Genomic DNA, 19761 nt, shown 5'->3' with positions numbered 1-19761 from the left:
GCTGCAGGGTGGTGGCAGCTCCCAGGGGCATCCACACTTTCAGTCCTGTCTGGGGGGGAACCCCCAGCACCCTGCTCACCAGGGGCTGCTATTCTATTCTATACCCTATACAGGGGAGCTGAGGCATCTTGCTCTCATGCCAGGGGCAGCAGTGGTGTACCTGTCACCGTCCATAGGGGGTGCTGTTGGGGAGTCGGGCTTGGATGCAGTCCGGCCCTTCCGTTCTCTTAGCCTCTTCCATAGCAGCCCCTAGGATGAGGAATAACCAACAGTAACAAGGCTCTCATGCCACTCAGCCAGTGCTGAAACATAGCCACCTGCGGGGTGGGGGCAGAGAGCAGAGCTACCCTGACAGCTAAAGGAGGGGACCGGACAAGGGCTGTGAGCCCAGGACAGTGCTGGAGGGCCAGAGAGGCAGGAGGGAGTCAACCAGGCCAGCTGGGCACCTGGGAGCCTGCATGGCCGCTGGGCTCAAGGTCCAGGTCTCTGTGTGCGCCTACATAGCCATATGGGCGTGTGTGAGCGTCCTTGGGTGTCCCCAGGGAGGTGTGTGAGCGTCTCTGGGATCTGTGTCCCTCTCCAGAGTTATGTCCATGGGGTGTGACACCTGGGGCCTGTCTCCTCTCCCATTCCCAGCTCCCCGGGTGGGGGCAAGATTCTAGTCCTACCTCAGCACCTGGGATTTTCTTACCTTCACGTTACTGAACTGGGAGCCGGTTGACATGTCGCTCTCGGTGCCTCTCCCTGGGGCCCGGGGGCTGGGTGAGCTCTTCCCCTCGGAGGAGAGATCTACAAGAATCAGCCAGACTCAGCAAGAGATCCCAGCCCCCTGGGGGGTCAGCTCAGGGAGGGGACTGGAGAAGGGCTGTGAGCCCAGGACAGTGCTGCGGGTTCAGAGGGGCAGGAGGGAGTCAACCAAACCAGCTGGGTACCTGGGAGAGGGGCCCTGGAGCCTGAATGGCCACTGGACTTGGGGATGTCACTGCACACAGGACTCCACCCAGCTCTTCCGGTGCCCCTCTGTCCTGGTCTGCAGCCCCCTGGTATCCCAGCTGTGGGCTCTCCCCACAGCTCAGCCGGTGCCCCTCAATCCTGATCTGCAGCCCCCTGCTAACCCAGATCAGGGCTTCCCCTGCAGCTCTGTTAATGCCCCTTGGCCCCAACCCATAGCCCCCTGCTATCCCAGTCCTGTCCGTCCCGTCCCCCACCTAGATCTTCTCGTGCCCCTCAATCCTGAGCTCTCAATTGCCATGCTGAATCAGAGCGGATAGAAGTCTCCCACCACTGACTCTGGCCAGCACCAGATGTTCCCAAGAAAGATACAGAGCTCCCCTTCATGGCCACCTCTGGAATAACTGGCCTACAAGGGCCGTTTACCCCAACCCCGGCCCTTAGGGGGCAGCTCAGGGACCAAAGCAGGAAGGTTTGGTCCCTTCTGCCTTTCTCGGTGACTGTTCTGGCTCTGAGCTTCCCCTGGCCCCTGCTCTGTGTGGCATCCCCCCCCTCCCCCGCAGCCTCCACATCCATCACCCCTGGCGTGCACAGCTCCCCTCTCATGCAGAATTGATTCCCAGGATCCCTGGAGCTGCCCGTGCGATGCTGGGGCTGAGAAGGCTGATGCCGGTGTGTAGACAGAGGAGTTGAGGAGCAGCAGGCCAGGAACCGGCCCCAGTGTCCAGTGATGGGCTCCCCAGTGCCGGATCCAGCAGTAAGACTCCTCCCTACTGCTCCTCGATAGCTCTGTCTATACACTGGCATTAGCCCTCCCAGCCCCAGCATCGCACGGGCAGCTCCTGGGCACTCATGACCCCCGAAGTCCCTTCCAGTCACTGCTTTCCAAGATGCAGCCCACTGCAGCCCAGCAATGGGACCTGTATCCCACTAGGGGCCGTGCAGGTCCTGCCTTGGGGAGATGGTGAGGCCCTTGCTATGCAGGGGACAGCAGGGGATTCCTTGCTTGTTTGTTTGCCTGGGGGAGTCTCCTAGGCGAGGGGAGTCTGGAGGATCCTGGGGGTCAGATTGTGGGGCTGCCATTTAGGCATGTCTGACCCAGGGCCGGAGCCTCCCAGGGTGGGGGGCAGGAATGGGGTTACCGCTGCCCCTGGAGGGGATCAAGCCCCCCCAGTCCCAGTTCCTGCCCCGCTCCCCGCATCAGTCGAGCTGCTCTGGGAGGAAGTGGGGGGTGCAGAGCCAGCCGCACCGACAGGAAGAGGCTCAGCACAGAGCACCAGCGCCTGAGTGCTCAGAAAGCGTCACCTGGGGCTCAGCCACCCTCTGCAAATGGCCCCATCCCAGATCTGGATGCCCTTGACGGGAGCAGAGGGAGAGCAGGCACTGGGGGCAGGGCTGAGGAGGGGATCGGACACCTGGAATGGGGAGGGTGTGATGGGAGAACAGGAGCCTGGGGAGGGGGGGAAGGAAGGGTGTGGGGAAGTTAATCACTGGGTGGGGGGGGAGCTGGGCAGGGCAAGGAGTGGGAGAGCTGACCCCCGGGGTGGGGGGTGGGCAGCACAAGGGGTGGGGGAGCTGACCCCACTGTGGGCTGGGCAGGGCCAGTTGTGGGAGAGCTGGCCCCCTGGGAGGGGAGGACAGGGCAGGGTGGGGGGTGTTAGGCAGGGGAGGGTGTGGGGGAGATGACCCCACTGGGGGCTGGACAGGGCAGGGGGTAGGGGTATTAGGCAGGGCAGAGTGTGGGGGAGCTGAACCCGGTATCAAGTGGAGTGCCCCAGGGGTTGGTCCTGGGGCCGGTTTTGTTCAATATCTTCATAAATGATCTGGAGGATGGTGTGGATTGCACTCTCAGCAAGTTTGCGGATGATACTAAACTGGGAGGAGTGGTAGATACGCTGGAGGGCAGGGATAGGATACAGAAGGACCTAGACAAATTGGAGGATTGGGCCAAAAGAAATCTGATGAGGTTCAATAAGGATAAGTGCAGGGTCCTGCACTTAGGACGGAAGAACCCAATGCACAGCTACAGACTAGGGACCGAATGGCTAGGCAGCAGTTCTGCGGAAAAGGACCTGGGGTGACAGTGGACGAGAAGCTGGATATGAGTCAGCAGTGTGCCCTTGTTGCCAAGAAGGCCAATGGCATTTTGGGATGTATAAGTAGGGTCATAGCGAGCAGATCGAGGGATGTGATCGTTCCCCTCTATTCGACATTGGTGAGGCCTCATCTGGAGTACTGTGTCCAGTTTTGGGCCCCACACTACAAGAAGGATGTGGATAAATTGGAGAGAGTCCAGCGAAGGGCAACAAAAATGATTAGGGGTCTGGAACACATAACTTATGAGGAGAGGCTGAGGGAGCTGGGATTGTTTAGCCTGCAGAAGAGAAGAATGAGAGGGGATTTGATAGCTGCTTTCAACTACCTGAAAGGGGGTTCCAAAGAGGATGGCTCTAGACTGTTCTCAATGGTAGCAGATGACAGAACGAGGAGTAATGGTCTCAAGTTGCAGTGGGAGAGGTTTAGATTGGATATTAGGAAAAACTTTTTCACTAAGAGGGTGGTGAAACACTGGAATGCGTTACCTAGGGAGGTGGTAGAATCTCCTTCCTTAGAGGTTTTTAAGGTCAGGCTTGACAAAGCCCTGGCTGGGATGATTTAACTGGGAATTGGTCCTGCTTCAAGCAGGGGGTTGGACTAGATGTCCTTCTGGGGTCCCTTCCAACCCTGATATTCTATGATTCTATGATTCTATGATTCTAACCCCTGGGGCAGGGCGGGGCGGGGCAGGGCAGGGCAGGGCAGGGAGTAGGGGAGCTGACCCCCAGGGGTGGGCAGGACAGGGGATGGGGGAGCTGGCATCCAATAGGCAAGACAGGACAGTGGGGGGAGCAGATGGTACCCAGCCCCTTCTCAGAGCAAGGGGGTGGGGTTTTTTAAAGGGTCAGCACCAAATTTAAAAGTCATCTGAGTTCCCAGCACTTGGTAGGACCCTGGGGACAGCACTTTGTCACACGGCCCCTTTGGACAGCAGTGCCATCCACTGGTGGGTGGTGTCACTGCCCAGCTCTCAGGTACTAGCCCTGTGCTGCACGATTTGGGTTGCATGTGCTCCAGGGAAGGGGGTTCACGCAGGCACTAACTGCTGGATTTGGGGTTCATACCCAGAGCATAGTAGGGGTGAGATGAGACCAAGCCACATCTGGCAGGTGCACAAAGCTCGGTGCCATCACAGACAGGGAAACAGGGAGGGTCAAGTGACTTTCCAAGGGTCCCCCAGAAAGCCTGGCCAAGCCAGGGATAAAATTCAGGAGTCCTGCTCCCACTTTCACGCCCTGACTCCTAGACCATGTTGCCTTCTGGTCACAGTGCAATCAACACAGCTGCAAAATCAATAAAACCAGTCTCTGCTCCCATTAGTAATATAAAAACCTCCACATGCCCCCAGTTCCCCACCTGCCAAGTGTCCTGGCACTGCATCCTGCCTGTGGATACAGTGGAGCTATCCCTGCCCCTGTAATGCAGCCACCATTGGGGTGGAGCCCAGCAGCTGCCAAATAGCGTCTTTTGCCCCCATAATGTCTCTCCAACAGTCTGCTCTGAGCTCAGGGGAGGGACAAAGGACCAATTCCCAAATGGAACTGCTAGAGCAGACCCCCTCCCTGCCCCTGCACCCCCCGCCCAGCTGGCGTGCTCCCCTTCAGGCCAAACTCAGCCCCAGCAGGAGCAGCTGCGGCTGGCAGGGGATGGCTCCTAATGCCCCTGCTCCCAGCGCCAAGGGGGCAGGTGCCTCGGGGTGGGAGTGGCTGGGGTGCCCATGGAGGGCAAGCTGGGTGGGGCTGCCCTGACTCACCTCTCCGTGTGGCACAGAACAGCCAGCACCACGACCCCATCGCTCCAGCTGATCCCTGGACTGGGGCGTCTCCCCCATCAGTGCCGAGGCAGCTGGGAGCCCCGGGGGGGTGGGGAGGGGGAAGGAAGCAGCCTGGCCCTATCTCTCAGGATCAGCACACGCAGCACAGAGGAAGCCATGGTACACCCAAGACATCTCTGCTCAGAGCGCTTCCTCCCCAGAGCTGCATCTGCGCAGCCCACAGCAGCATGGCTCACACACAGCACTGGGCAGGGGGCTACAGGTGGCATGTGGGCGTGCATGTATGTGAGAGTGCACGTGTAAGCGTACATGTGTGAGTATGTGATTGTACCCATGTGTGAGTCTGAGTGTGCATATGGGAGTGTGCATGTGTGTGTATGAATGCACGCATACACGTGTGTGTGTGTACATGTGTGTCAGTGTGTATAGCACTGTGTCAGGGCTCACTCACCGGTGTCCCTCCGGCTGCCCAGGGACAGCTGAGCGTTGGTCTCCGAAATGGAGCTGCCAGTTCTGTTCCGGCTCTTGTACAAAACCTGGGAGTAAGGAACAGAGACTGGAGCATCAGCAACTGACTGACCCCGCTGTCCTCCATCCCCCCACTGGGCCTCCCTCCCTCTCTCCCTCCCTGTCGTCCCCATCCCTCTGCTGGCAGGTCTCCTTCTCTGCCAACCCCATGGCCTCCATCCCCCCACTGGGCCTCCCTCCCTCACCACAGCCCGCATCCCCTCTGCTGGGCCTCACTCCCTACCGCTCCCATCCCCTGCACCTGGCCTTCCTCCGCATGGCCCCCATCCCCTCCACCCAGCCTCCTTCCCTCCCTGCCGCCTCCATCCCCTCTGCCCAGCCAGCCTCCCTCCCTCCCCATGGCCTCCATCCCCCCACTGGACCTCCCTCCCTCCCCACAGCACGCATCCCCTCTGCTGGGCCTCACTCCCTACCGCTCCCATCCCCTGTACCTGGCCTTCCTCCGCATGGCCCCCATCCCCTCCACCCAGCCTCCTTCCCTCCCTGCCGCCTCCATCCCCTCTGCCCAGCCAGCCTCCCTCCCTCCCCATGGCCTCCATCCCCCCACTGGACCTCCCTCCCTCCCCACAGCACGCATCCCCTCTGCTGGGCCTCACTCCCTACCGCTCCCATCCCCTGTACCTGGCCTTCCTCCGCATGGCCCCCATCCCCTCCACCCAGCCTCCTTCCCTCCCTGCCGCCTCCATCCCCTCTGCCCAGCCAGCCTCCCTCCCTCCCCATGGCCTCCATCCCCCCACTGGACCTCCCTCCCTCCCCACAGCACGCATCCCCTCTGCTGGGCCTCACTCCCTACCGCTCCCATCCCCTGTACCTGGCCTTCCTCCGCATGGCCCCCATCCCCTCCACCCAGCCTCCTTCCCTCCCTGCCGCCTCCATCCCCTCTGCCCAGCCAGCCTCCCTCCCTCCCCATGGCCTCCATCCCCCCACTGGACCTCCCTCCCTCCCCACAGCACGCATCCCCTCTGCTGGGCCTCACTCCCTACCGCTCCCATCCCCTCCACCCAGACTCCCTCCCTCCCTGCCGCCTCCATCCCCTCTGCCCAGCCTCCCCCGCTCCCTGCCACCTCCATGCCCTCCACCCGGCCTCCCTCCCTGCCACCTGCCCAGTCTCTCTATTCCCCATGCCCTGCTCACCCCTCCATTGCTCACCCCTCCATTCCCCAGGGCAGAGTCTCCCCCCACCAGCCCTCCTGGGCAGTGGCTGCTGTGGGGTAGCTTCTGGTATTGGGTCCTCCCCCATCCCTGACCCCTGGTGCCCTTTCCACCCCAACAACACACAGGCCCAAGAAGCTACCCCAGCCTCCGGCAGGGGGTGCAGGAACCGGTTCAGCCCCAGGGCAGCAGGTTCAGCCCCCAAGGGAGCCCTTGGCAGACTCTAAAGCTGCCGGGTAGGGAATCCTGGGGCTGAAGCAGGGGTGTGAGGAGCCCTCCACAGATCCAGAGTCCATTTGGGAGCACAGTGATCAATGGGGCGCAATGCTGGGAGCAATGTCCCTGCCCCTACCACAGGCCCCTCAGCTCCTCATCCTCTTCCCCCCTCCACCCCACTTCCGAGGCCCCTCACCTCCTCGTCCCCTCCTCCCAACCCCCAGGGCCTTCATCTCCTCATCCCCATCCTCTCATCCCACCCCTCAAGCCCCACACCTCCTTTCCCCATCCCCCACTCTACTCCCCACAGGCCGCTCACCTCCTCATCCCTGGCCATCAGCACCAGCTGTCCATCCACCAGGGAGAAGTTCGAGACATCCCAGACAGGGACCTCAGGGGATGGGGCCAGTGGAATCCGCTGCACGGGGCGCACACCATCTGGGGGGAGAGAGGCAGCTCGTCAGGAGGGTGACACGTGGCCTCAGGGATCAGATCCCCCAACATCTCCCGACTCCTTTTCCACACCCGCCTCAGTCCACCTCTCCCCCGTCCTTTCCATCCTTTCCCTCCCCTCTCTGTATACTCTTCCCCTGCCCCACTCTTCCACCTCCCTTCTCCTGTTCAGGTTTTTTTTTACCATGCCCATCACTGTGGGATCAGTGCTGCAGTCAGGCTCTGGGCCCAGATCCCCACTGTGCTGCACTATGTGTGGGTGGCTGCCCCTGATGTAAGAGGCCCACAGATCCCACCACACCAAGCCCCACTCTGGGTCTGCCCTGGTGAGTTGTGTGTCTGTGGCCATCCCCTTTGGGCTGCATGCAGGCTCTGGCAGTGGCCCTCTCTCTATAGATCGGCCTCGCAGATCAGCGCCAGGGGACCTGGGGGACTTGTGGCAATTGGCAAGCCAGGTTGTTGGCGGGTAAGGCAGGCCCAGTGTTCACCAGCAGTTAGGGCCTTTGGAAGGCACTGGGGCAGGTGCTGCCCAGGGCCTGGGAGTCAGAGCTTTCCTGGGCACCTCCCCCTGAATTCATGCTCCCAGCCGGCAGGGTTGCCCTTGCTCCCAGCAGCAGCGTCAGGAGCAAGTAGCCCATGTCTGGGCTGGGCTGGAATAGAGGGGGTGGGGACCGCGCCCCTCCTGTCCCCCCGGGGCGGGGTTCCTGCCTGCACTTGTGCATTTCAGGCGTGGACTGCCAGGGCATGGAGCCGGTTACACTGGAATCGGTGGCAGGGGATGGGGGCGGGCGGCTGCAGGTTGTTGGGCACCTGCCGTGCCCAGGAATTCAGTGCCTGGAACACACCCACTCTAGTTTCTACACACACGGGGTGGTGCCTGGCAGAACCAGCCACGGCGCACATTTAAAATACCACTGCACCCTGCTCTAAGGGGATCCCTAATGCTGAGTGTGGAGCCTAGAGCAGTGTCTGGATCCACAGGGTCGGTGCTAGGCCCCCAGCTGTGAGCCAGTCTCTTAGAGGAACTCCATCCATGTGCCAGACCCCAAGGGGTCTCACTCTTCCTCGAGGGCAGGCCACGCAGCCTCATCTACTCCTGAGACTGAACCGCTGGGCTTCAGCCCTCCTTCTTCACCCCAGGAACTCTGCTCAGCGAGTCCAGCTGAGAGAGACTCTGATAGAGATTTGTACATGCTTCAGGGATTAATGCCCCTCACCCCATAGTTACAGTGACACACAGCGCTGTCAAAAGAGTCAGGTTTATTAGTCACCTGGAACTCAGCACGGGAAGTCCTTAGGTCAGCACAGAGAAATGACGGTTAAAGCATAGACCATTCTGGTTAGCCCAGATCCCAGCCAAGCTGAAGTGAACCTCATGTTCAGCCTCTGTTTGTCTCTCAGGCTGTCTACACTGCACTTTTGTCAGTAAAACTTTTATCGCTAAGGGATGTGAAAAAACATTCCCCCGACTAACAAAAGTTTTATCGACGAAAAGCACCAGTATCTCCCGCCAACAAAGCTACTGCTGCTTGTTGGGGGTGGTTTTATTATGCCGGCAGGAGAGCTCTTGCCTGCCAGCAAAGAGCAGCTACACAGGAGACCTTTGTGCCGCTGTAAGGTATGCAGTGTAGACATAACCTTAGTCTGACCTCCTTGGTCAGTTCCCAGGTGAGAGTCCAGCTTCTACCAGAAGCCAACATTTATCCCCTACTTCAGACCATCCCAGTCCTTTGTTCTCAGGGGCGGGAGGGCGGGCAGTCTGGTCCGTGCTCACCTTCTCTGCTGAGAGAGTGGATCCAGGAGTTATTGGAGCTGGCATTGTCTCTCTGGACACCATCCTGATCTGGGTCAGATTCAACTGGTTCCTTAATGACACTATTCATTCCACCCAGACAGGGAGGTAACATACACACACCTATGCCTCTTAGCCTTCCCTGACAGCAAACTACATGTCTACACTACAAAGTTTTGTTGACAAAAGTTATACCACTTTAATTAAACTGCTGTTGCATGTCCACACTAGCTCCTTGTGCCTGCAGAGCGCATCCACATTAGCAGCTCTTGCATTGACACAGAGAGCAGTGCACTGTGGGTAGCTATCCCACTGTCCAACTGGCCGCAAGGTGCTTTGGGAAGGGTTTGCAATGCCTCATGGGGCAGGTGCAGTGTCACATTATGCAGGTTTCTCAATCCCATCATTCCATAGGCCTCCTACTGGATTGCCAGCGCTTTTCAACTGAAGTGTATGTGTGGGGGAGGAGGGGAGAATGTGTTATAGGGAGTGTGTGTGTGTATTGGGGGAAGAGTGTGTCGGCGTGCTGTTTCTTTAAGTTCAGACAGCAGCCTGAGCAACCAACCCTGGTGGAGGGGGATACCCTCCCACATCAATGGGGGAAGGGATAGCTCAGTAGTTTGAGCATTGGCCTGCTAAACCCAAGGTTGTGAGTTCAATCCTTGAGGGGGCCATTTAGGGATCTGGGGCAAAAATTGGGGATTGGCCCTGCTTTGAGCTCCTGAGGTCCCTTCCAACCCTGATATTCTATGATTCTATGAACCCCTGGCTCTGTACAGCACAGGTCTCTCTCCCTCCGAGCAGCAGCAGCGGCCAGCTCTGCCTGCCTGCTGATTCCACATTAATGGTTCTGAAATTCCCTCTGAGTTCTCCCACAGCCTCCTCAGAAGCTCTGTGAGCTCTCCAGGCTGAGGAATGTCAAAGCTTCTGGGAGCTTTGAAACTGGAGGGGCGCATGCCTGCCCAGTGGCCGAGATCAAAACAGTGAGCAAAGCGGTCATGATAGGCATTGTGGGATACTGGGGGAGGCCAGTTATAGCAACTTAATGAATGGCAGCATCTACACCAGTGGTTACCAACCTGTAGATCACGATCAACTGGTCGATTGGAGCCTCTGACAGTTGATCGCGATCTCTGGCCGCTAAAACTCTGGCAGCACAGAGGGGCTAAGTCAGGCTCCCTGCCTGCCCTGTCCCCACGCTGCTCCCAGAAGCGTCCAGCACACCCCTGCGGCCCTGGGGGGGAGGGGCAGGGGTAGGGGGTCTCTGCGCGCTGCTCCTGCCTGCAAGCATCGCCCCCGTAGCTCCCATTGGCCGGGAATGGGGAACTGCAGCCAATGGGAGCTGTAGGGGCTGTGCCTGCAGGGAGGGGCAGTGCGCAGAGCTATGTGACCCCCCAGGGGCCGCAGGGGCATATGCTGGCTGCTTCCAGGACAGGCAGGGAGCCTGCTTTAGCTCTGCTGCGCCACCGCCCGGGAGCTTCCCAAGGTAAGTGCCACCCAGCGGGAGCCCTCACCCCTCCTGCACCTCAACCCCCAGCTCTGAGCCCCCTGCCAGAGCCAGCAACCTGTACCCCTTCCTGCACCCCAAATCCCCTGCCCCAGCCCTGAGCCCCCTCCCAGAGCCAGCACTCCACAACCCCTCCAGCACCCCAAGCCCCTTCCCAGAGCCAGCACCCAGTACTCCCTCCTACACCCCAACACTCTGCCCCAGCCTGGAGCCCCCTCCTGCACCCCAACCCCCTGCCCCAGTCTCAGCCCGGAGCCCCTCCCACACTCCAAACCCCTCAGCCTTAGCCCAGAGCCCACACCCCCTCCCACACCCCAACCCCCTGCCCCAGCCCAGTGAAAGTGAGTGAGGGTGGGGAACAGCAAGCCACCGAGGGACGGGGGATGGAGGGAGCGGGGCAGCGCCTAGGGGAAGGGGTGTGGTAGATTCTGGGTTGCACTTAAATTCAAAAAGTGATCTTTTGCGTAAAAAGGTGGGAGACCACTGGTCTACACTGACACTTTTTCATCAATAAGCTCTGTGCCTCTCGTGAAGGTCGTTTTATTTTGTCAGCAAAACAGCAGAGTTTTGCCGCCAAAAGTAGCTTTCTAGTTCATACACCTCCCCTGCTTTGTCAGCAAAAGCTGCCTTTTGCTGACAAAACTGTTTAATGTAAACAAGTCCTTTTTCCGCCTCTGGGTAGCCATGTAACATATAGGGGAAACTGAGGCACACACAGGCGTCATAAAAAATATTACAATTCCCACTTTCTCACAGGCAAGCAGTGGTCCAAAGAGCACAGTCCCAGGCAAGATCTGCCCTCACTGAGACTTGAGCAGGCCTGATTTCCCCTCCTGAGGCTCCTGCCAAAGTTTTTTGGGTTTTTTTGTGGGGGGAGGGCAGGAGTTAGACAGAAAAACAAAACTCTACATTTCTGTCTGGTGGGAATAAATAATAATAACTATAACCTAGCTCTTATCTAGTGCGTTTCATCTGTAGATCTCAGCGATTAGTATTCCTATCCCCGTTGCCTGGGAGGGGATAGCCAACCAAGCCAATGTACAGTGGGGCACATGGTGGCTTTGCCACAGCAGCAGGGAGCAGTGAGGTCCATCTTCAGTGCAGGTGCAATGTGCCTGCCCTTAGTCGCAGAACCCTGTGGCAGGGGAGAGCTCGGGACCTCCTTGCTGGGACCTGGGCCTCTCCTGATCCCGTCCTAGGGAAGGTTTCCTTTGAGCTGGGGGTGCTATGCCTCCCGTGCGGGGGCAGCTCTCTGCACATGAGAGCCAGCCTGGAGCCCCAGTGCATAGCGAGATGGCCTCACCAACAAAGACACACAGGACGGGAGCCAAACGTGTTGCGTGCCTTCCTGCACATCAGCAGCACCACAAGGTGCAGGGCACCCAGCAAGGGGCGGAACTTCCAACCAGCTCCGCCCCCAGCAGCTTCCAGGCCCTCTGATAAGGCAATCCCCTCTCCCCACACCGAGGAGGAGGCATGTGACTGGCCGGAGCAGGCTTCACCCCCGCCTCAGTCCTGGCCTGGCCACAAAGAGGAACCAGGCTTGAGAAATCGCAGCGCAATGCACAGCGGAGATGCCCTTCCCCACCGCCCTGGCCAGGCCGGGCCCCTTTCTGCGCCTCTGGCTTAGACCTCAGGCAGAAGGAGTCTCACAATTTTCAAGACTGAGCGCTGGCCCCAGGACCCCCCCATCCAAGGGCAGCCACCAAGGCCATGCTCCCTGTGAGCTCCTGGCCGGCCTCCCCCTCCTGTGGATGTGGGAGGCAGAGAGAGCAGGATTCTGAGAGGAAGCAGGGACAGAACTTCTTGGGAATACACTGACTAGGAGCAATGACTGCTCCCCCTAACGGAAGCTCAGGCCAAAGGGGAACAGCATGGGCCCACGCCCATCACTATCATCCATACGAGGGGACGCAACGGAGCGAGGCAGAACGTCCCCAACACAATATGGAACCTGCCATCTTGTGCTACAGACCCTGAGCTCAGCCCAGCCAGTCCGGGAATCCTGACATCGGTACAGCTGGCTGAGCTGGCAGGACTCCCAGAGAATCATAGACTATCAGGGTTGGAAGGGCCTCAGGAGGTATCTAGTCCCACCCCCTGCTCAAAGCAGGACCAACCCCAGCTAAATCATCCCATCCCCCTCTCTGTGCACGTGCAGCCCTGGAGAGTCAGCCTTGGCCTTTCTGTGACCAGGACATACTGAGTGTCCAGCCCCAGAGCTACAGTTCTCTCCAAAGACCCCGCCACCCATTCCCCCAACCCCAGGGGCCTAGCTATGGTGTCCTGGCCAAGTCTCCTCTTCAATTGCCCCAGGGTTCCAAAACCAGGACTCGTCTCCATGTCCCATCCGAAGATTTTGTGCAGTGTGTCTGTGTGGTGTTAAACAGCTGCTGCATCCCAGCCCTGAGATGGCTGCATTTCAGTGGTGGGGGCAGCGAGGTTTCTTGGTGTGTTTAGCACTTGGGGACGTGCGCTGGCGGATGGTGTTCTAGAAACACTTGCTGGGTGTATCCGGAGGATGGAGGTGTCTGGCACTTTGAGGCCCTCCAGCATCTAGCTTCTGACTAAAAGGAATTGTGTGTCTGCCATTTTTAGCTGCCCAGGTCTCAGGATTAGTCAGTCCCCGCTGCCTCTCGGTTGTGAGATGACTCACACAAGACACAGATGGCTCCTCATGGCACCAACCTTCAGATCAGCCCTTGCTGGAGCACCAGCAGAGTCCTGAAGTGCTGTGCAAATAGGTCACAGCCCTGTCTGAGCCTTGCCGGGCCCCAGGAGAGCAAAGCCCCAGCCCTGTCTGAGCCTCACTGGGCACCAGGACAGTGGATCCCCAGTCCTGTCTGAGCTGTGCAGGGGCCCCAGGAAAGCAACTCTAGGGGCTGCAGCCCCCATAGTATTCAGCATCCTCTCTTTTCTGCAAGTCCATGCTGCCCACCTGACCCACCCCTCCCTCAAGGGCTGTGCAGCGAGACGTCCTGCACACCACAGGCTGATCCCAGGGAATGCGGGTTCATGGGCTGAGTCGGGGCTGGGGATGCCTGAAGAGATGTCAGCAGGGCAGGTGGGAGCAGCCCTAAAGGGCTCTCACTCATTGGGGGCAGGGGCAGGCCACAAGCGACACATGAAGGGGCCCCTCTTCCACAGAACCCTTGTTCCATAGGAAGAACAGTTCAATGTCACTGATGCAGGGGTGGGAGGGGAGATTCGCTGGAGGAGAGGGAGCTGGGCAGGCAGTGTGGGGGCTGGGAGGAAGGGCAAGAGCTCCCAGGAGTGCTGGGGGGACGTGAGGGGGAACTGCCGCCAGGCGGTGACTGTGACATGTGGCAGGGAGTGGGAGGGGGGCTGCTGTGACACTGCTATGCCCGGCGGGTAGGGGGGCTGCTGTGCCATCAGGCTGTACTTTGTGAGACACTGTTGCGGGGTGGGGGGGTGGCTGTGCTGATCTCATAGCTATCTTACTTTGGAAGTCTATCCACAGGCACAGGGCCTGCCTGCCCATATAGACTCCACAGGGACCAGGACTGTATGCTGATATGGACTCCACAGGGACCAGAACTGGGACCACCTGCCTGTATGGACTCCATAGGGACCAGGCCTGCCCACCCACATGGACTCCACTGGGACTGGGCTGGGACCCACTTGCCCACCCATGTGGACTCCAGAGGGACTGGGAATGGGTCCGCCTACCCATATGGACTCCACAGGGTCTGGGCTGGGGCCCACTCATCCCCCTGTATGGACTCCACAGGGACCAGGACCGGGCCCACCTGCCCATTTTGACTCCACAGGGTCCGGGACTGCCTGCCGATATAGACTCCACAGGGACCAGGACTGGGCCCAGCTGCCTGTATGGACTCCATAGGTACCAGAACTGCTCGCCCGTATGACTCCACTGGGATGGGATGGAGCCCATTCGCCCACCCTTATGGACTCCAGGGGAACCGGGAATGGGCCCCCCTGCCCATATAGACTCCACAGGGACTGGGCTGGGGCCTGCTCATCCCCCTGTATGGACTACACAGGGACCGGGACTGGGCCTGTCTGCCTGTATGGATTCTATAGGGACTGGGCCAGCATGCCTGTATGGACTCCACAGGGACTGGGCCTAACTGCCTTTCTGGTTTAACACAATGGTTTCTGCTCATCGAGTCTCGCTACCCCTGAGCTGGAGCAGAGCAAACGAGAATAGGCCTGAGCTCCCATCTCCCAGCAGAGACCAACCCTTGAGCTGTGTGGCTGAAAGCTTGATCCTGTCTTGGCCACTGGCCAGTGCTCAGAACAGCGCCCAGGGGCCACAGTTGAAACGCGGCTCAAAACACAGGCAGCCCACGTCAGGGTAGCAATGGTAGCATCTCCCCCCTGCAAACCTGAGAGAACATTGTGAGTGCAGAGTCCCTGCTCGAGCAGGAGCCTTTGCTTTGTTCTGTCATGGTGAGCTTAACATGGTGACGGGCGCTGGCCTAACCCAGCCCTGGAGATGGGGTCCTGCCTGCACAGAGCTGGCCCCACCAGACAGCTCTGCGGAGTTCGCTGGGCGTTCAGACCCTGATACCTCTTCAGTCTCTGGCTTCTCTGCTGAGTCTGCCAGCAAGAGGGGCTCATAAAGGTTTAACTGAGCCCCATCCCACCACAGCCCACTGCCTGGCCTAGCCCCAAATCCATCCTGGGGCTACCTTCCCTGGGATTTGTATCCAGCTCCAATGCACACTCCAGCTCCATAGCTGTAAGTAGATTGCAAGGCACGTAATTGACCCCCGGAGGCTGCCTATGTGCCCCACTGCCCTCTGCTGGAAACAGTCAGAACTTCAACCGTGTGTCACAGCCCCGCTGTCGCTAACAGAATCCTCTTTACTCAAGCCACAGGGCCCTGAGCCTCTGGAGCAGGGGCATTTCCAGTCTCTCCCTGATGCCACCGTGACCTTCTGGGTGGGGCCACTGCTCTCAGCAGCCTGCAAGATTAGAACTCAGCTCGTGGGATCAGGGCTTGGGAGGTAGCTGCTTGTACCAGAGGGAAGAGGCCTCGGCACAGCCAGAACCAGAATGCCTGTGATGTGATAATGGGCTGATCATTCGCAACAAGAGAGCTGCCAGTCACTCTGCGGAGCAAATTGCCATGACTGAAACAGGAGGGGGCATGGAACAGCAAAGGGGCTATAACCCAGGGAGTGGTCGACTGAGCACACGTGGCCCCACTGTGAGACTGCTGGGATCCCCGACCCACACACACCACACACAGCCCGGCTGTGCCATGGCTGAGATCCCCGACCCACACACACCACATATGGCCCAGCTGCGCCACGGCTGGGATCCCTGAACCACACACACCGTACACGGCCCAGCTGTGCCACAACTGGGATCCCTGACCCACAGACACCACATATGGCCCAGATATGCCATGACTGGGATTCCCGACCCACACACACTGAACACGGCCCAGCTGTACCACGGTTGGGATCCCTGACACACACCACACCCAGGCCATCTGTGCCACAACTGGGATTCCTGACCCACACACACCGCACACAGCCGAGCTGCACCACAAATCGGATGCCCGACCCATACACACCACAAACAGCCCAGCTGTGCCACAATTAGGATCCCCGACCCGCATACACCATACACGGCCCAACTGTACCACAGTTGGGATTCCCAACCCACCCATACCATACTCAGCCAAGCTGTGTCACAACTGGGATCCCCGACAACACACACAGACCAGCTGTGCCAAGTCTTGGACCCCTGACCCACACGCATTTCACACGGCCCAGCTGTGCCACAACTGGGATCCCTGACCCACACATTCGTCACACCGCCAAGGTGTGCCACAGCTGGGATCCCCGACCCACAGACACCATGCATGTCCCAGCTGTGCCACGACTGGGATCTCCACCCCCCATGCACTGCACATGGCCCAGCTGTGCCACGACTGGGATCCCCGACCCACACACAGCCCAGCTACGTCACAGCTGCGATCTGCAACCCGCACACAATGCACACGGCCCAGCTGCGACACAACTAGGATCGCTGACCCACACACACCCCACACGGCCCAACTGTACCACGACTGGGATTCCTGATTGTACACATCACACACAGACCAGCTGTGCCACATCTGGGATGCCCGACTGAAACATACCGCACATGGCTGAGCTGTGCCACAACTGGGATCCCTGACCACACACGGCCCAGCTGTGTCACACGGCCCAGCCGTGTCACACACACCACACACAGCCCATGACCCACACGCACTTCACACAGCCCAGTTGTCCCTCAACTGGGATGCCAGAATGAAACATACCGCACACGGCCCAGCTGTGCCACAGCTGGGATTCCTGACCGCACACGGCCCAGCTGTGTCACCTCTGGGATCCCCGAATGAGACAGTTCACACGGCCCAGCTGTGGCACAAGTGGGATCCCTGACCCACAGAAACCTCAAACAGCCCAGCTGTGCCACAGCTGGGTTCCCCAACCCACACACAGACCTCACACAGCCCAGCTGTGACTTGGCTGGGATCCCCAATTCACAGACACCGTACACAGTCCAGTTGTGCTACGATTGGGATCCCCGAACTTCACACTTCACACGGCCCAACTGTGCCACAACTGGGATCTCCGACCCACACGCACCACACACAGCCCATCTGTGCCACGACTGGGATCCCCGAGCCACATAGACCTCACACAGTCCAGCTGTGCTAGGACTGGGATCTCCGACCCACACACACACCGCATACTGTCCAGCTGCACCATGGCTTGGATCCCTGACCCACACACATCACACACAGCCCAGCTTGTCACGACTGGGACTTCCGATCCACACACACGGCACATGGACCAGATGTACCCCCAACCCACAAGCGCCTCACATGGCCCAACAGTGCTACGGATGGGATCCGCATCCCAGACACACCTCACATGGCCAAGCTGTGCCACAACTGGGATTCCCAACCCACATGCACCCCACATAAGACCAGCTATGTCACGGCTGCGATCCCTGACCCACACGCACCACACATGGCCCATCTGTGCCATGACTGGGATCCCCGACCCACCCATACCTCATACGGCCCAGCTGTGACACATCTGGGATCCCCGACTCATACACACGCCATATGGCCCAACTGTGCCATGGCTGGGATCCCCAACTCCCAGACACCGCACACGGCCCATGGGGACCCATGACCCACACGCACTTCACATGGCACACCTGTGCCACAACTGGGACCCCCAACCGACACACACTGCACACGGACCAGCTGTACCACGCCTGGTACCCCCAACCCACAAGCCCCTCACATGGCCCAGCCGTGCTGCGGATGGGATCGCTGACCCACACATACCTCACCTGGCCAGCTATGACACGTCTGGGATCCCCGACTCATACACAGACCTCACATGACCCAGATGTGCCACGGCTGGGATCCCTGACCCAGACACATGCCATACGGCCCAACTGTGCCACAACTGGGATCCCCGACCCACACACACTGCACACGGACCAGCTGTGTTACAGCTGGGATCCCTGTCCCAGACACACCTCACATGGCCTAGCGGTGCCACAAGTGGGATCCCCGACCCACACGTTCCTCACACGGCCCAGCTGTGCCACAGCTGGGATCCCCGACCCACAGACATGATACACGGCCCAGCTGTGCCATGGCTGGGATTCCTGACACACACGCCACCTCACACGGCCCAGGTGTGCCACAACTGGGATCCCCAACCCACACGCACCACACTCAGCCCAGCTATGCCATGGCTGGGATCCCCAACCCATACACACCTCACACGGCCCAGCTGTGCCATGTCTGGGATCCCCGATCCCCACACACAGGCCAGCTGTTCCATGACTGGGATCCTTGACCCACACACAGCACACATGGCCCAGCTGCACTACAGCTGGGCTCCCCAGCCCACATGCACCTCACATGGCCCAGCTCTGCCACAACTGGGATCCCTGACCCACACAGACCTCACACAGCCCAGATGTGCCACGGCTGGGATTCCCCGACCCACCCATACCTCACATGGCCCAGCTTTGGCCAGTCTAGTTCCAATTGCCCCACTGCCCTGGATGCCCGTTCCCTCGCTGGACACAGCCCAGTGCCAGAGCGTTCAGCCCCATGCTGGACCCTTCTTACCTTTGGCTGCCTCCTGAGGTGTCTGCTCTGCCTTGGGCCCACTCTCCTGGCTCCTGCGGTGGGACTTGGAACGCAGGTATTTTCGCAGGTTCAGCTTAATGCCCTCTTGGCCCTTGGGCTCCTTGGGCACCTTGGTCGGGGCAGAGAACGCTCTCTGGAACACAGACCTCCGAGCGGCCGCTTTGCTCTCCACAGGCTCTGGGGGCTCGGTGCCTGGGCTGCTCTTGGCCATGCGCACCTCAGGGGTGTCAGTCTCAGGCTGGCTATGAGCGCGCTTCCAGTTATGCAGTTTGGCCCAGCGGCTGCTGGCAGGGGGCATGGGGCGCCGCTCAGGCTCCGGCTCCCTCTCCCCGCCCTGGGGGCCTGTCCGCCATTTGTAGGACGTCAGCGGAGACGGTGCCTCAGGTGCGGGTGGTGGTGTCGTCTCCTCCATCTGCAGAGCAAGAGTGAGGTGCATGGGACTGTGCCGTGACAGTGATGCATGGTCTGGGCTGGAAATGGGACCTTGGCTCTGGAGCCACAACTTCCCATGGGAATGGAGGCGGCAGGGGATGGGGATGAGAGTGGGCAGCAGAGAGTGGGTGGGAGAGGGCATTGGGGATGGGATGGGACAGCAGAGAGGGGGTGAGATGGAGGCAGAGGGGATGGGATGGGGCAGCAGAGAGAGGGTGGGATGGAGGCAGAGAGGATGGGGCAGCAGGAGATGGGATGGGAAAGGCGCATTGGGGATGGCATGGAGTAGCAGAGAGAGGGTGAGATGGAGGCAGAGGGGATGGGATGGGGCAGCAGGAGAGGGGGCAGGAGGGGGCATTGAGGATGGGATGGGGCAGCAGAAGAGGCCTTTAGCAAAGCTTTTGACACGGTCTCCCATAGTATTCTTGTCAGCAAGTTAAGGAAGTATGGGCTGGATGAATGCACTATAAGGTGGGTAGAAAGCTGGCTAAATTGTCGGGCTCAACGGGTAGTGATCAATGGCTCCATGTCTAGTTGGCAGCCGGTATCAAGTGGAGTGCCCCAAGGGTCGGTCCTGGGGCCGGTTTTATTCAATATCTTCATAAATGATCTGGAGGATGGTGTGGATGGCACTCTCAGCAAATTTGCGGATGATACTAAACTGGGAGGAGTGGTAGATACGCTGGAGGGGA

At 59.5% G+C, this 19761-nt stretch overlaps 1 protein-coding gene across 1 annotated transcript in view; it reads right to left on the bottom strand.

Annotated features, from left to right (window-relative positions):
- RASAL3 (RAS protein activator like 3) overlaps window positions 1-19049 on the bottom strand; it is a gene marked incomplete at its 5' end in the record, with an annotated part of 44854 nt that extends 25805 nt beyond the window's left edge. The window contains 5 exons of the mRNA XM_084609847.1: window positions 161-249; window positions 692-789; window positions 5274-5358; window positions 7038-7156; window positions 18617-19049. Coding sequence (XP_084465973.1) covers window positions 161-249; window positions 692-789; window positions 5274-5358; window positions 7038-7156; window positions 18617-19049 — 824 coding nt within the window. The remainder of the gene's footprint in view (window positions 1-160; window positions 250-691; window positions 790-5273; window positions 5359-7037; window positions 7157-18616) is intronic.
- Window positions 19050-19761: the final 712 nt, after the last annotated feature.

Source organism: Lepidochelys olivacea (genome assembly GCF_965140295.1).
Source record: "Lepidochelys olivacea isolate rLepOli2 genome assembly, chromosome: 20".
In the NCBI taxonomy this organism is placed as follows: Eukaryota; Metazoa; Chordata; order Testudines; family Cheloniidae; genus Lepidochelys; species Lepidochelys olivacea.
Note: the sequence above shows the minus strand (reverse complement) of the source record. Positions and strands in the feature narration are given on the sequence as shown.